Source organism: Rhinoderma darwinii, chromosome 13 (genome assembly GCF_050947455.1).
Source record: "Rhinoderma darwinii isolate aRhiDar2 chromosome 13, aRhiDar2.hap1, whole genome shotgun sequence".
Taxonomy (NCBI): domain Eukaryota; kingdom Metazoa; phylum Chordata; class Amphibia; order Anura; family Rhinodermatidae; genus Rhinoderma; species Rhinoderma darwinii.
Window position 1 is genome coordinate 44251106 of NC_134699.1, and position 16173 is coordinate 44267278.

At 42.2% G+C, this 16173-nt stretch overlaps 1 protein-coding gene across 1 annotated transcript in view; it reads right to left on the reverse strand.

The window, feature by feature from the left end:
- Positions 1-9241, reverse strand: part of LOC142665811 (proton channel OTOP2-like) — a 47948-nt gene extending 38707 nt beyond the window's left edge. The window contains exon 1 of the mRNA XM_075845586.1: positions 8914-9241. Within this exon, the coding sequence (XP_075701701.1) occupies positions 8914-9241 (328 nt within the window). The remainder of the gene's footprint in view (positions 1-8913) is intronic.
- Positions 9242-16173: the final 6932 nt, after the last annotated feature.

Below are 16173 nucleotides of genomic sequence, written 5' to 3' on the forward strand. Positions count from 1 at the left end.
CGTTTCTGTCTCTGACTTCCCATTGACAACAATGGCAGGCAGAAAATGCGTTTTTTGCTGCGTTTCCCTGCCCACGGCCCGATGGCCGAAAAACGCCACAAAAAAACGCAATGAAAAACGCGGGAAGTGTTCTACCGGCAGGTCAAAATATGCCTCAAAATTCCGGAAGGAATTATGAGGCAGATTTTTCTACATAAAAACTTCTCCCTTCTGACATGAACTTTTTAACTTCATCTACCTGTCCTCTGCAGTCTGCACGTCCTCCACTCGTCCTGTGTCTGTCCTCCGCTCATCCTATGAGTTCTCCGGCAGTCCTGACTGTACTGTCCAGCCGCCCGAAGTCTTACGTCGCACCGCCCCCTGTCCTCTCCCCTGCCTGAGCGCTCCTCCTACCACCAGCATCGCCGTCCTGTCCTATTCATCTGTGCCAGATTGGCAGTGCAGTGTAGCGGCTATCACCGGGCCCGGGCACCCGCCCCCTCCCTCCCGATTGGTAGTGCAGTGTGGCGGCTATCACCGGGCCCCCGCCCCCTCCCTCCCCTCATGCCTAGTGTTGTGATGCTACTAGGCATGAGGGGGCCCGTGCCGCCAGGCCTGGTACATAAAATGTAATGTGCCTGTCAGGGCGACACGGGCCCCCCCATGCCGCGGGCCCCGTAGCAGCTGCTACGGCTGCTACTGTGGTAGTTACGCCACTGAACGGGCCCCCTTCCCACGCGGGGCCCTTGTGCAGCTGCACCGGCTGCACATGCGGTATGTCCGCCCCTGACACATAGAGACAACGTTGCTAGCTTAGCGTAGAAAGAAAGTGACAAGTACATTTTTAAAAAAGTAATATAGTTTGATGCTTGCCTGAAACATCCTTTGTCCTATTTAAATTCCATAAAAAAAGCTTGGTACAGCACTCCACTTCAAGGTAACAAATGTTTGTTCATCCAAACAATGTTTTGGCTGTCTGTAAACTCCTTCATTACATCTCTCAGCGTGGAAAATTTAAACCCCCTGTGTCATGTTCCTTAAACCAGGGGCGTTGCTAGGGTCTTAAAAGATCAGGGGCACAAGCCTCGAGACTAATATCTACCAATACATTTTTACATACACATCGGAGATAGCATATCTATAAGACTAAGGCTCATATAGCTACACCGCTGGATAGAATTGGATGCATTGATAGGCTTAGATACATGGCCCCAGCAGACATTATCATACATAATAGGCTTAAATACATGGCCCACCAGACAGTATTACACATGATAGACTTAGATACATGGCCCAGCAGACAGTATCACACATGATATTTAGATACATGGCCCAGCAGGCTGTATCACACATGATATTTAGATACAGGGCCCCAGCAGTAAGTATCCTTGTACTAACACATGTTCACTGGCCCAAAAAAAAAGGCGTGTGTGCGTGTGTGTATATATATATATATATATATATATATATACAGTCCAGAAACAGATGAACACAGCACTCCAATGGTTCCAGAAAATAAGGCCATGTACTCGTTACCTGGGGGTGAATCAATTCCCCAAAATACAATAGAATAAGATATAGAACACAGTAACGGCACCAGGACTTCAGAGTAGATGAAAGCAGAGTGGATTTATTCACCTCAACACAGCAACGTTTCGGTTCAACAGGAACCTTTCTCAAGCCATCTTGAGAAAGGTTCCTTTTGAACCGAAACGTTGCTGTGTTGAGGTGAATAAATCCACTCTGCTTTCATCTACTCTGAAGTCCTGGTGCCGTTACTGTGTTCTATATCTTTTTATATATATATATATATATATATATATATATATATATATATATATATATATATATATATATATATATATACAGTGAAGGAAATAAGTATTTGATCCCTTGCTGATTTTGTAAGTTTGCCCACTGTCACAGACATGAACAGTCTATAATTTTTAGGCTAGGTTAATTTTACCAGTGAGAGATAGATTATATAAAAAAAAAAAAAGAAAATCACATAGTCAAAATTATATATATTTATTTGCATTGTGCACAGAAAAATAAGTATTTGATCCCTTTGGCAAACAAGACTTAATACTTGGTGGCAAAACCCTTGTTGGCAAGCACAGCAGTCAGACGTTTTCTGTAGTTGATGATGAGGTTTGCACACGTTAGATGGAATTTTGGCCCACTCCTCTTTGCAGATCATCTGTAAATCATTACGATTTCGAGGCTGTCGCTTCAGCTCCCTCCATAAGTTTTCGATGGGATTAAGGTCTGGAGACTGGCTAGGCCACTCCATGACCTTAATGTGCTTCTTTTTGAACCACTCCTTTGTTGCCTTGGCTGTATGTTTCGGGTCATTGTCGTGCTGAAAGACCCAGCCACGAGCCATTTTTAATGTCCTGGTGGAGGGAAGGAGGTTGTCACTCAGGATTTGACGGTACATGGCTCCATCCATTCTCCCATTGATGCGGTGAAGTAGTCCTGTGCCCTTAGCAGAGAAACACCCCCAAAACATAATGTTTCTACCTCCATGCTTGACAGTGGGGACGGTGTTCTTTGGGTCATAGGCAGAATTTCTCTTCCTCCAAACACGGCAAGTTGAGTTAATGCCAAAGAGCTCAATTTTAGTCTCATCTGACCACAGCACCTTCTCCCAATCACTCTCAGAATCATCCAGATGTTCATTTGCAAACTTCAGACGGGCCTGTACATGTGCCTTCTTGAGCAGGGGGACCTTGCGGGCACTGCAGGATTTTAATCCATTACGGCGTAATGTGTTACCAATGGTTTTCTTGGTGACTGTGGTCCCAGCTGCCTTGAGATCATTAACAAGTTCCCCCCGTGTAGTTTTCGGCTGAGCTCTCACCTTCCTCAGGATCAAGGATACCCCACGAGGTGAGATTTGCATGGAGCCCCAGATCGATGTCGATTGACAGTCATTTTGTATGTCTTCCATTTTCTTACTATTGCACCAACAGTTGTCTCCTTCTCACCCAGCATCTTACTTATGGTTTTGTAGCCCATTCCAGCCTTGTGCAGGTCTATGATCTTGTCCCTGACATCCTTAGAAAGCTCTTTGGTCTTGCCCATGTTGTAGAGGTTAGAGTCAGACTGATTCATTGAGTCTGTGGACAGGAGTCTTTTATACAGGTGACCATTTAAGACAGCTGTCTTTAATGCAGGCACCAAGTTGATTTGGAGTGTGTAACTGGTCTGGAGGAGGCTGAACTCTTAATGGTTGGTAGGGGATCAAATACTTATTTCTCTGTGCACAATGCAAATAAATATATATAATTTTGACTATGTGATTTTCGTATTTTTATTTTTATATATAATCTATCTCTCACTGGTAAAATTAACCTAGCCTAAAAATTCTAGACTGTTCATGACTTTGACAGTGGGCAAACTTACAAAATCAGCAAGGGATCAAATACTTATTTCCTTCACTGTATATATATATATATATATATATATATATATATATATATATATATATATATATGAGACAGCATATCTATAGTACTTCCACCCTATAGCTATGGATAGGATTGAATACAATGGCTCAGCAGAGAGTATCACACATGATAGAATTAGATATATGGCCCAGCACGCTGACATTGGGGTTCCAATGCTGGACCCGGGAAAGGCAAGAATAATAATTGTTTTGCTTTTTTATGTGTTACAAGTGCGAACGCTGTGACCCCTGTTGCTGAAGTCGCCCGGGGATCCGGGGCACTGGGCCAAAGATCTGGGGCTTGGGCCAAAGATCCGGGTCTTGGTCCACGGAGGTTCGGTGCTAGCAACGTCACTGCCTCAAACCATTTCTGAACAAGTTTTGCAGTGTTCAGAGCGCATAAGTCTGCTAAAAGAGGCCACTGCCATTAGGGAATACTGTTGGCATGAAGGGGTGAATACCAGGACCCAAGGTTTTGCAGCAGAACTTTGCCTAGAGCATCACACTGCCTCTGCCAGCTTGCCTTCCTCCCAGAGTGCATACTGGTGCCATCTCTTCCCCATGTAAATGACACACACGCATCGAGCCATCCACATGATGTCAAGTAAAACATGATTCATCAGACTAGGCCACCTTCCTCCATTGCTCCATGATCCACTTCTGATGTCCATGTCCCAATTGTTGGCACTTTTTGCACTGGATATGGGTCAGCATGGCCACTTTGAGTGGTCTGTGGCTGTGCAGCTCCAAATGCAACCCCAAACACAGAATTCTGACACCTTTCTATAAAAGACAGCATTAACTTTTTCAGCAATTTGGGCCACAGCAGCTCTTCTGTGGAATTGGACCAGACGGACTAGCCTTCGCTTCTCACGCATATGAATGAGCACCCCTGTCGGCTTTCCACCGGTTGTCCTTCCTTGGAACACATTTGGTAGGCACTAACCACTGCATACCAGGAACACCCCAGAAGACCTGCCATTTTGAAAATGCTCTGATCCAGTCATCAAGCCATCACAATGATCCAAAAGAAGTTAACTGAGCACAAGGTTTTTTTCCACGTGGGCAGTATTCCCTAAGCACACTAATGCCGGGGCTACACCTAGACTTTTTGTAGCACTACTGATTAATTTTAACTATTGAGCTACAGCTGAAGTCTAAATGAGTACATTGAATTGCATGCAATCTTGGACTTAAGCTGTCACTCAATAGTTAAAATCAATCAGTAGCGCTACAAAAAGTCTCAGTGAAACCCAAGGTCTTAATCAGTGGACTAGACTGTGGTAGTGGAGCTTGTGGCAACAGGACAGAAAGCAAAATTATACAACCTGTTCGGTAACTAAAATGGCAGAAGAACTTCACAAGCAGCAGGCACACAAAAGGTCAGGAGTTCACATGGTTTAGCAACATGAGGTCATCTCAACTCCAAATCAGATGTCAGTAGGGGTAGTCCGCTACAGGCAGGTGATCAAAATGGGAAAGTATCAGGATCATAAGACAGGATCAAATCAGATAAGGTAAGACTCATTGATGCACGTGGGGAGGGAAGAGATAGCCCATGTGGTCTGATCCCATATTTAGTCTATATTGCTGAAAAAGTTAGGGGGGAATTTATTAACTTTTCTTTAGCAGTCTTCTGTCGTAGAAAAGTTGCAAATTACTCATTTGCCACAATTTGCATGTAAAATTTTTGAATCTTGGGCCTTTAACACCACTCTTGCCACTTTTCTAAAAAATGGATGGGGTTTAGTAAAACGCGGGGCCACCTGTGGCCCAACAAATTTATTATAATTAAGACAGAAACTGGTGAAAATCCATTCTGTGGTAAGGGGTGTAACAGGGTACAGGCAGCCCCCGTGACAGGCCCCTTTCCATACCTCTGATGACGGGACATTAAATTATAAAAAATTACTCACCAATCTGCTTCTTCCACTCAGAATCTTCTCAGGCTCCCATATTAGGCCGCAGTGCATACAAGGTCCTGATGCTGGGCGGTGTCAGGTCCTTATATGTGATGCAGCACACAACATCCTGAGCGCTCACACGAGCACTTCAGCTGCTTCATTCTAGCGATTGGTGGGGGTCTCAGTGCTCGGACCCCCACCAATCCAAACTTCTGACATGTCACTATGACATGTCAGAAGTTTGTCAAACGTTTAGCTACACTTTAAAAGATCTGCTGCTAACATCTTGGTGCCAGACACATAGCGAGTAACTCTTGTATTGGAAAGTGTAGTCCACTACGCTATCTGATATAGTTGAAAAAAAGTTATGCCGAGACTTTTTTTTGGCATACATTCGGTCCTTTGAAATCCATGGTATACGTTCGGCATAAAAATTGGAAGATTTTATACACATCAAATGTGCTATAAACCAAGCCTAACATGTCACTGCATGATCAGACTGCACACAGGCTTTGCTTGTAGTGTATGGCCATGGAGACATATAGGTCTTCATTAGAGATGTATACACAAAATGGTAGTATATCTTAAATCAAGACTATTTTCCAAAGTTGCTTTATTTTGTTATTTTAGATGCATGAAAGCCAATATATCAGATCTAAATCTACTATTGTTCCTCCATTATTACGCTCTGCCATATACTGGCCAAATAAAAAATATCTTGGTTGACATACAGAGGTTTTAGGAACATGGCTCTTGGCTATAAGCTAGAGCTCAAACATTTATAATTTATTATTATAGGGTGCTGGACAGTGTATTGGCAGTAGATATGGCTTATGGTGGGTGAAGTATCATGTGCTATATGGTCCTTTGGTTCTTTGATTTATATTGTATTGACGTTGTCTTGGTGTAGACCATGGTCCTAGCATGGAAATTATTATTGTGCATGAAGTTGATGTATATATATTATGATCTGTATCTATTGAGATTTAACTTGTGCTATCATCGAACTTTGCCCTGCCTTACAATATACACTGTCCTTGCATGTACTGATTGTACATTTGTTTTTATGGGTGTGTTTTTTCAACAGTATGTACAACTGTTTGTATGTCTTCAATAAAGATTTTTGTATTTTTCTATACAAGGATGAATATTGTCTTATTATAGCATCTAATGGAAGTGGTATAGAGCTCAAACATACTCACTTAGGTTCTGTTCACACTTGTGTTAGCTCTATTCCTTCAGGTTTAGGAACTGTTCACATCTGTGCCAACATTTCTGTTATTCTGTTCCGTCAAAGGACATATACTTATATCATAGCCGACTAGGAGAAGTATGGAGTGGGCTCACGGGCTGTGCCCGCTCCATACAACGCGGGTGTCGGCTGTATATTACAGCCGACAGTTCACTGTAGCGATTGAGTGTGATCACGCTAGTTTAACACTTTAGATACTGCCATGGTCAATAGCGACTGTGGCATTTAAAGCGTTAGAAAGAGGGGGCAACCCCCTCTTAGAGCCTATTGGCCCCCCTGCAACGTGACCGCATGGTTGTTATAATAATGAAAGCCCCCAGGTGAGCCATCTTTGTGCTTCTATTAAGCCCTCCTTAATAGAAGGCTGTCAGAAAGACGATATCCTGCACTACATTAGTATTGCAGTATATACAGTAGTGCAAGCAATCCAATAATTGCTGGTTGAAGTCCCCTAGGGGCACTAATATAAAAAAAGTAATAATCTTTTAAATAAAGTTTTTTATGTACAAACAAAATATAAAAAGTAAAAAACAAAACGTTTCCCATTTTCCCCATAAAGCATTGTAAAATAAATAAATGGAATTGGTATCGCCGCGTCCGTAAAAGTCTGAACTATTACAATATGTCATTATTTAACCCACACGGTGAACGCCGTAAAAAAATAAATCGTCAGAAAGACGATATACTGCAATACATTAGCGTTGCAGTATTTAGTGCAAGCGATTCAACGATTTCTGGTTGAAGTCCCCTAGGGGCACTAATAAAAAAAGTAAAAGTCAAGTTAAATAAAGTTTTTTATGTATAAAAAAATATTCAAAGTTGAAAAAAACTTTCCCATTTTCCCCCGTAAAGCATTGTAAAATAAATAAACAGAATTGGTATCGTTACATCCGTAAAAGTCGAAACTATTACACAATACGTCATTATTTAACCCACACGGTGAACGCCGTAAAAAAAAAGTAAAACACCAGAATCGCTGTTTTTTGGTCAACTCATCTCCCACAAAAAATTGAATAAGAAGTGATCAAAAACTTGTATGTACCCTAAAATGTACCATTAAAAACTATAGCTTTTCCCGTAAGAAATAAGCCCTCATATTGCACAATCAAAAATGTATCGCTCTCAGAATTTGGCGACACTAAATACATTTTATTTTTTACAGTTCGTTTTTTCCTTGTTAAAGTTGTAAAATATAAAAAAAACTTTATAAATTTGGTATCGCTGTAATCATATTGACCCACAGAATAAAGTTTACATGTCGTTTTAATTGCATGGTGAATGCCGTAAAAACAAAGGGCAAAAAACAATGGAGGAATCTGTGTTTTTTTTTTCATTTTCTACTCAAAAATAATTTTTCCCCATTTCCTAGTACAATAAATATATGGTACAATAAATGGTGCGATGAAAAACTACAACTCATCGTGCAAAAATCAAGCCCTCATAGGGCTATATCGATGGAAAAATAAAAAAAGTTATGGCTTTTGGAAGGTGGGGAGGAAAAAAATCAAAATTAAAATCTGAAAAATGGCTGTGGCGGTTATCCATCATGGATCTGTCATTTTGTCAGACAAAATAGTTCTGCATGCTACACAGAATCTGTGATGGAGGGTCCAACGGAGCTTCTGACACATGTGAACAGAGTCATAATTTGCTGTTTGAAAGTCAGAACAGCGTAACATGCCGTGCTATTCTATCAAGTAAAAAAATGGGATCGCTGATGGAATCTTGATGGACCTATTATAGGTCAAAGGGAATAGAAACAACAAACGGATCATTACTGATCATAATAGATCTGTCATATCTATCATATATCCTCTCAAAACAAAAAACATAACAGATTCTCAGACACCACAACCCATCCGGCAAATGCCACAATTACCGTATTACCAGGGTCTTGTTTGAAAGTTTTAAGAAACCTCAAAAATTATTCTCTTATGTAATCATCCCCTGTAGCTCAGCTCTAATTCCTTCACTGAAGTACTACTATGTCCTTTATTTATTATATGGTTGAAAATAAAATGTGTTGTCTGGGATCAGAAAAAGAGGGTCTGTTTAACTGTAGGAAAATAAAAATGTGTAGAAACATATTTCTTAAATTTTCAGTAGTACAAGTTATTTATACTGATCCAATGTATTACTATACATTTATATAATATATGAGTTTGTAAAAACGCCAATTTAATTCTATACAACAATAGCTTAATTTATGTCCCCTTTTCTAAATTTCAGTATACAAAATAAATACATAAAAATTAAATAAATCAGAAACACAACAGATCAAATAATAACATACAATAAAATGTCAATGATGGCACCAACTTACTGACCTCTCATCCATATTGGTCCTGCCTGACAGTCCTTAAAGAGAATAGCATTTTTGTGCTTCCAAGTGAAGAACATTTGAAAAAGCATCCACAGAATGCAGATTATCATCATGAGGGACAGGAAAATGAGAAAATCAATCTCATAGATGTCAACATCCTCCGTGAACACACAGGTTGCCAAAGCACCACTGAAGAGTAAGACATTGGAGCCCACAAGACCAGACAGTAGCCTTCCACCGTTTTTCCAGTGATCTGTATTTCTCAATTGTGTAGCGGGGTTGTTGTCTTCTTCTTGGTCACCAATTGTGTGCTCGTCTAGTTTAATTTCCATGGTTAGAAGATTAGCTGTAAATTTGTAGGTAAATGTTGGGTTTCAAATACCACTCAATGGTATAATTGGTGTAAGATACAAAACCCAATGACTGCTTTGTAGTGCTGTCTTCTGTTTTTGGATTGTCCTACATTCTCTTATAACTCCACAAGTCCTTGAGTCTCTGATCACTTTGATATAAATCTCTCCATTTATATGTTTATATGTTCCAGTCACTCAAATAAACATGCACTGTTTAATTAACCAGAACAGTGTGGATTTTTATATCAATCCTTGGAAGTAGCAATTGGGAGGCGTCATAATGACATAAGGTAGTGTGAGGAGAAACCAAAAGAACAAAGGAGGAGAAAAAATAATATACAAAAACAGCTTCTAAATGTTTGGACATGTATTAGAGCTGCCAGGTGACGAAGTTAGAGGTGTGGTACAGAAATATTTGCAACGTGTTCAGATTATGTATGTGCTCTTCTGAAATAGCTCTGAATACAGCAATCAGACTTCGGCAACAGATTTGTATTCTGAAGTAAAAGAACTGGTTGTTGACATTTATTGATCCGTGCAGTGCTACATTTGTTTTCTTTGGATGGATATTGATATTTGTGTAATCCCAGTGAACATTTTAGAGCTATGTAAACCTTCAAAAGCTATTAAGGTCAATCAGTGACTTTTGTGCAACTTTATAATTAGTTTTTTATTAAAAATACTTTATACTTTTTGAGATACAGCTGCTCTCTATTCTGTATACAGAGCAGCTGTATTGTGCGTTAAGACCTGAATATGTCAGGTCCGCGGGACTCACAGGTTCAGTGTCAGAGGGTTCTGCGCAGAGGCGTAGCTAGGTTCTCCTGCACCCGGGGCAAAGATTCAGATTGGCTCCCCCCCCCCCCAACTTATTTCCCGACATCTCCTTCCCCCTCGCCATGTTTTCTTTCCCTACCAATCAATTAAATGTAATTTTTTTGTTCACAATTTTTTTAATGTAACTCGAGTATAAAAGCATTTCTACATTTTACAAGCGATATAGTTCTATAATGTAATTAAAGAGACTCTGTCACCACATTATAAGTGCCCTGTCTCCTACATAAGGAGATGGGCGCTGTAATGTAGGTGACAGTAATGCTTTTTATTTAAAAAAACGATCTTTTTTCACAATGTTAGGAGCGATTTAAGTTTATGCTAATGAGCTTTCTTAATGCCCAAGTGGGCGTACTTTTACTTTCAACCAAGTGGGCGTTGTACAGAGGAGTGCATGACGCTGACCAATCGGTATCATGCACTCCTCTCCATTAATTTACACTGCACTAGCGATATAGATATATCGCTATGTGCAGCCTCATACACAAGCCCTAACATTACTAGTGTCCTGATAATGAATACACATGACCATCCAGCCTGGACATCATGTGTACTCAGAATCCTGACACTTCTGACTCTTTTTTGTGAGATTCCAGCAACGGATACGAAATCTCGCGAGATCACGGAGCTAAACGAGATTTGGTTTCACTTGCCGGAATCTCACAAAAAAAGATTCAGAAGTGTCAGGATTCTGAGTACACATGACGTCCAGGCTGGATTTCATGTGTATTCATTATCAGGACACTAGTAATGTTAGGGCTTGTGTATGAGGCTGCACATAGCGATATATCTATATCGCTAGTGCAGTGTAAATGAATGGAGAGGAGTGCATGATGCTGATTGGTCGAAAGTAAAAGTACGCCCACTTGGGCATTAAGAAAGCTCATTAGCATAAACTTAAATCGCTCCTAACTTTGTGAAAAAAGATCGTTTTTTTAAATTAAAAGCATTACTGTCACCTACATTACAGCGCCCATCTCCTTATGTAGGAGACAGGGCACTTATAATGTGGTGACAGAGTCTCTTTAACGTAAAAATAAATTAAAAGAAAATAAATTGAAGAGGCCACACACAGCCCCCTGTAGATAGCGCCACACAGCCCATCTCTTGTAGATAGTGCCACACACAGCCCCCAGTAGATAGTGCCACATTCCACCCCTTGTAAATAGTGCCACACAGCCCCCCTTGTAAATAGTGCCACACAGCCCCCTTGTAAATAGTGCCACACAGCACCCCTTGTAAATAGTGCCACACTGCCCCCCCTTTTAAATATCGCCACACTCTCACCCCTTGTACTTAGCGCCACACTGTGAACAGACCGGTGAGCAGTAGCCTACCGCTACCACTCTCCGCTCTGCCTGGTGTGACTTACCGGAGGAGCCGAGGAGGTCATTCGGCGCAGGCAGCGACGGAATTCCTTCTGACTAGGGTTGGTGACAGCCAGGGCCGGCCTTAGGTTGGATGGCACCCTGTGTGGGGCTCTCTATTGCCGCCCCCTACACAAACCAAATATGAACCACATATATGGACACGCTGGAACATATATACTGTACATACATAGAGACAGATATTTAGACATACAGGCAAATATACATACACACATTCTGGAATACATACATACAGGTATATATATATCTATATATATATACACACACACGTACAGACACATATACGCACACACACCGGCATATAAATACACGGACAGGAACATATACAAATACATAAAAGGCACAAATATACAAGCACAAAGACACATTCACAAACAGACCCAAATATGTACACAGGCACATATATACACAGCACAGATAATGTAGTAGATGTTACCTGCAGTCCTATGTAACACCACAGATAACACAGTGATAACTCTCTGAGTACAGATAATGTAGTAGATGTTACCTGCAGTCCTATGTAACACCACAGATAATTCAGTGATAACTCTCTGAGTACAGATAATGTAGTATATGTTACCTGCAGTCCTATGTAACACCACAGATAACACAGTGATCACTCTCTGAGTACAGATAATGTAGTGGATGTTATCTGCAGTCCTATGTAACACTACAGATAACACACAGTGATAACTCTATGAGTACAGATTATGTCGTAGATGATAACTATACCCACAGACACATATAAACACACAGAGAGGCATATATAAGGGCAGCAGGGTATATAAGGGTCAGCAGGGTATATAGGGGTCAGCAGGGTATATAAAGGGCAGCAGGGTATATAGGGGCTGCATGATATATAGGGACAGCAGGGTATATAGGGGCAGCAGGGTATATAGGGGGCAGCAGGGTATATAGGGGCAGCAGGGTATATAAGCGGCAGCAGAGTATATAGGAGCAGTAGGGTATATAAGGGCCAGTAGGGTATATAAGGGGCAGCAGCGTATATAAGGGGCAGCAGGGTATATAGGGGCAGCAGGGTATATAAAGGGCATCATGTTATATAAAGGACAGCAGAATATTTAGGGGACAGAATGGTATATAGGGGCAGCAGGGTATATAGGAGGCAGCACAGATATCTGCTTATTATCTGTTCTACTTTAATATTGAACACACACTTTTACAAAGAGACATAAACACATGCAGAGACACACACAAACACATACACACACACACTGTAACATATACACATACAAACACAGAGACACATGCTGTATACACACTACACACACAGACTCTCACCATGTCTCCTTGCTGATAGGATCACAGGCTTCGTGCAGGACGGGCTGTGGGCAGAGCTTCCTCCTCTGCTCCTCGGCTGTTATTTACTCCGTGTGTGTAACAGCATAGCACAAAGTAGAGGCAGAGCCCAGTGGTGCCCCTACATGCTGGGAGGGTGCAGCACGGGGGTGGACCAGTCCAGTCACCTGATCTGAGTCATCTGACCTCAGCAGCCTATCAGCAGCGATCAGCTGCTCTGCGGTGCCCCCCCTTCCCTACCACCTAGTTGGGCCCAGGGCACATGCCCTGCCTGCCCCCCCCCCTAGCTACGCCCATGGCACTATAGGTATATTTATGAACAGTTTCTCTGCAGATTTTTTCCGCTGTGTGTGGATGAGATTATTGAACAAGAAAATCCGTTACAGAAAATCTGCAGTGTTTACGCTGTGTGTTTTTACCCTGAGGGTATGTTCACACGGCCAAATTTCAGACGTATACGAGGCGTATTATGCCTCGTTTTACGTCTGAAAATAGGGCTGCAATACGTCGGCAAACATCTGCCCATTCATTTGAATGGGTTTGCCGACGTACTGTGCAGACGACCTGTTATTTACGCGTCGTCGTTTGACAGCTGTCAAACGACGACTCGTAAAAATACAGCCTCGTCAAAAGAAGTGCAGGACACTTCTTTCAGACGTTTTTGGAGCTGTTTTCTCATAGACTCCAATGAAAACAGCTCCAAAAACGAGTTGGTAAAAAAATGAGTTGGTAAAAATGCGAGTTGGTAAAAAACGTCTGAAAAGCAGGGTCTGTTTTCCCTTGAAAACAGCTCTGGATTTTCAGACGTTTTGGTTGACTACGTGTGAACATACCCTTAGTGTTTTCAGGCGTATTTCGGGGCATTTTCAAAAAACGGTGCGTAAAAAGACACCCGTGATAAAGAAGTTCGTGTCCCTTCTTGAGCCGTTTTTTATTTGACTCTACAGAAAAACAGCTCCAAAAAACGCGAGTGGCTTAAAAAACGTCAGAAAATCAGGAGCTTTTTTTCCCTTAAAAACAGCTCTGTATTTTCAGACGTTTTTGAGTTTGTGTGTGCACATACCCTTAGTGGCATTTTTGGTGCTGTTTTTGAAGTCCTATAGTTGGAAAAAATGCCACCAATCACATGCTTCGTTTGGGAAAAAAAAGACGCTAACCACACTATTTACTTTAATGTAACATCTGACTGCACAAAATGTAATAAAAACACCATTAAAACTGCATAAACATGTGTAAAGCCAGCCTTAGGCTACATGCACACATTGCAGAAATTGATGCAGAAACAAGGCCATCAAGACCAAAGATAAACGCCAGTAATTCCACACTTAATATTGCAGGGTTTTTTTTAATGCGTTTTTAGGTGCGGACCTAAAATTTTAATGTGGAAACAAGTGCAGATTTTATGCTGAAGAATTTTGTGCATTTTTTTAAATAAACTAGTCAGACATAATTCTGAGACGCAGGATTAATTGAAATGCTGCAGATATTAAAATCCGTACCACAGTAAGGCCAGATTCACATGAGCGTGTTTGGTTCGTTATATACGGTCTGCATGTCGCCCGCATTTCCCGGATCGAACACACTGCAGTGAGCCGGGCTCCTAGCGTCATAGTTATCTATGACGCTAGGAGTACCTGCCTCTCTGCGGAAAACTGTTCTGTACTGAAAACATGATTACAGTACGGGACCGTATTCCCGCGGGGCGGCAGGGACACGTAGCGCCATAGATAACTATGACGCTAGGAGCCCGGCTCACTGCAGTGTGTTCGGTCCGGGAAATGCGGGCGACATGCGGACCGTATATCACGGCTGGAACATACTCGTGTGAATCCGGCCTAAATTTGTGTGCGGAAAAATTCTGCAACGTCTAGGTGAGATTACTTGAAATCTCATTTACTTTGCTGGTACTGTATTAGGCCTCATTTACACGAGCGTAATATACGCGCGTGCGACGCGCGTGCTTTTCACGCGTGTCGTACGCACCTATATTACTCTATGGGGGCATGCAGACAGTCCGTGAGTTTTGCTCAGCGTGAGTGCGCTGAAAAAAACTCACGACATGTTCTATAATCGTGCGTTTTTCGCGCATCACGCACCCATTGAAGTCAATGGGTGCGTGAAAACCACGCATGCCGCACGGAAGCACTTCCGTGCGAACTGCGTGATTCGCGCAAGAGCTGTCAAACTGTAGGTAAACAGAAAAGCACCACGTGCTTTTCTGTTTACAAACATCCGAACGGAGTGTCTTACAGATGACCGAACCGAACTTTACTGGGTTCGGCCGAACTAGTTTTGACCGAACCCGGCAAGAGACAGTCACTGTGCAGGGTGCTGAAAGAGTTAAACTGGTTCAGCACCCTGGACAGTGACTTCCGATCCTAATATACGTGAACGTGTAAAAAAAAAAAAAAAGTTCTGACTTACCGATAACTCTCGGCTTCTTCCTCCAGTCTGACCTCCCGGGATGACAATTCAGTCCAAGTGACAGCTGCAGCCAATCACAGGCCAAGCACAGGCTGCAGCGGTCACATGGACTGCCGCGTCATCCAGGGAGGTGGGGCCAGATGTCAAGAGAAGCGCGTCACCAAGGACGCGTCACCAAGGACGCGTCACCAAGGCAACGGCCGGGAAGTTCTCGGTAAGTACGAACCTCTTTTTTTTTTAACAGGTTACTCGATATGGTGATCGGAATGCACTGTCGAGGGTGCTGAAAGAGTTACTGCCGATCAGTTAACTCTTTCAGCACCTTGGACAGTGACTGACGTCGACTAGCCTCATCTCTATGATGGCGGCTGCGCGAAAATCACGCAGCCGCGCATCATACACGGATGACACACGGAGCTGTCAAGTGCCTTTTGCGCACGCAAAACGCTGCGTTTTTTGCACGCGCAAAACGCACACGCTCATGTAAATCAGGCCTTAGGGCTTGTACACAAAACACAGGATTGCAGCAGGAAATTTATGCAGCAATTCTGTTGAAAAACACAGACATTCCGCTTCCGGCAAAAATGCACCATTTCCTGCGGTTTTTACGGAAGAAAATGGTGCATATTTTGCTGCGTTTTTCACAATGTTAGGAGATGGAAACATCTCCTCTGAAAAATACAGCAATTCTGGCCACTTTCCGCAGCAGGAATTGACATGCCGCGATCTGAAAATTACGCACCGCAGGTCAATTTCTGCTCGGAATTTTTATGCAGCATGTGGGTGAGATTTGTTAAATCTCATCCCCTATGCTGCTACTGTATTCTGCTGCATTTTTTCTGTCCAAAACTCCAGCCGGAAAAAACACACAGCAGTTCCACAGCATGCGGATGAGCCCATAAATCCAATCGGCAAATCTGCACGTTCTACCATAATTTGATGCAT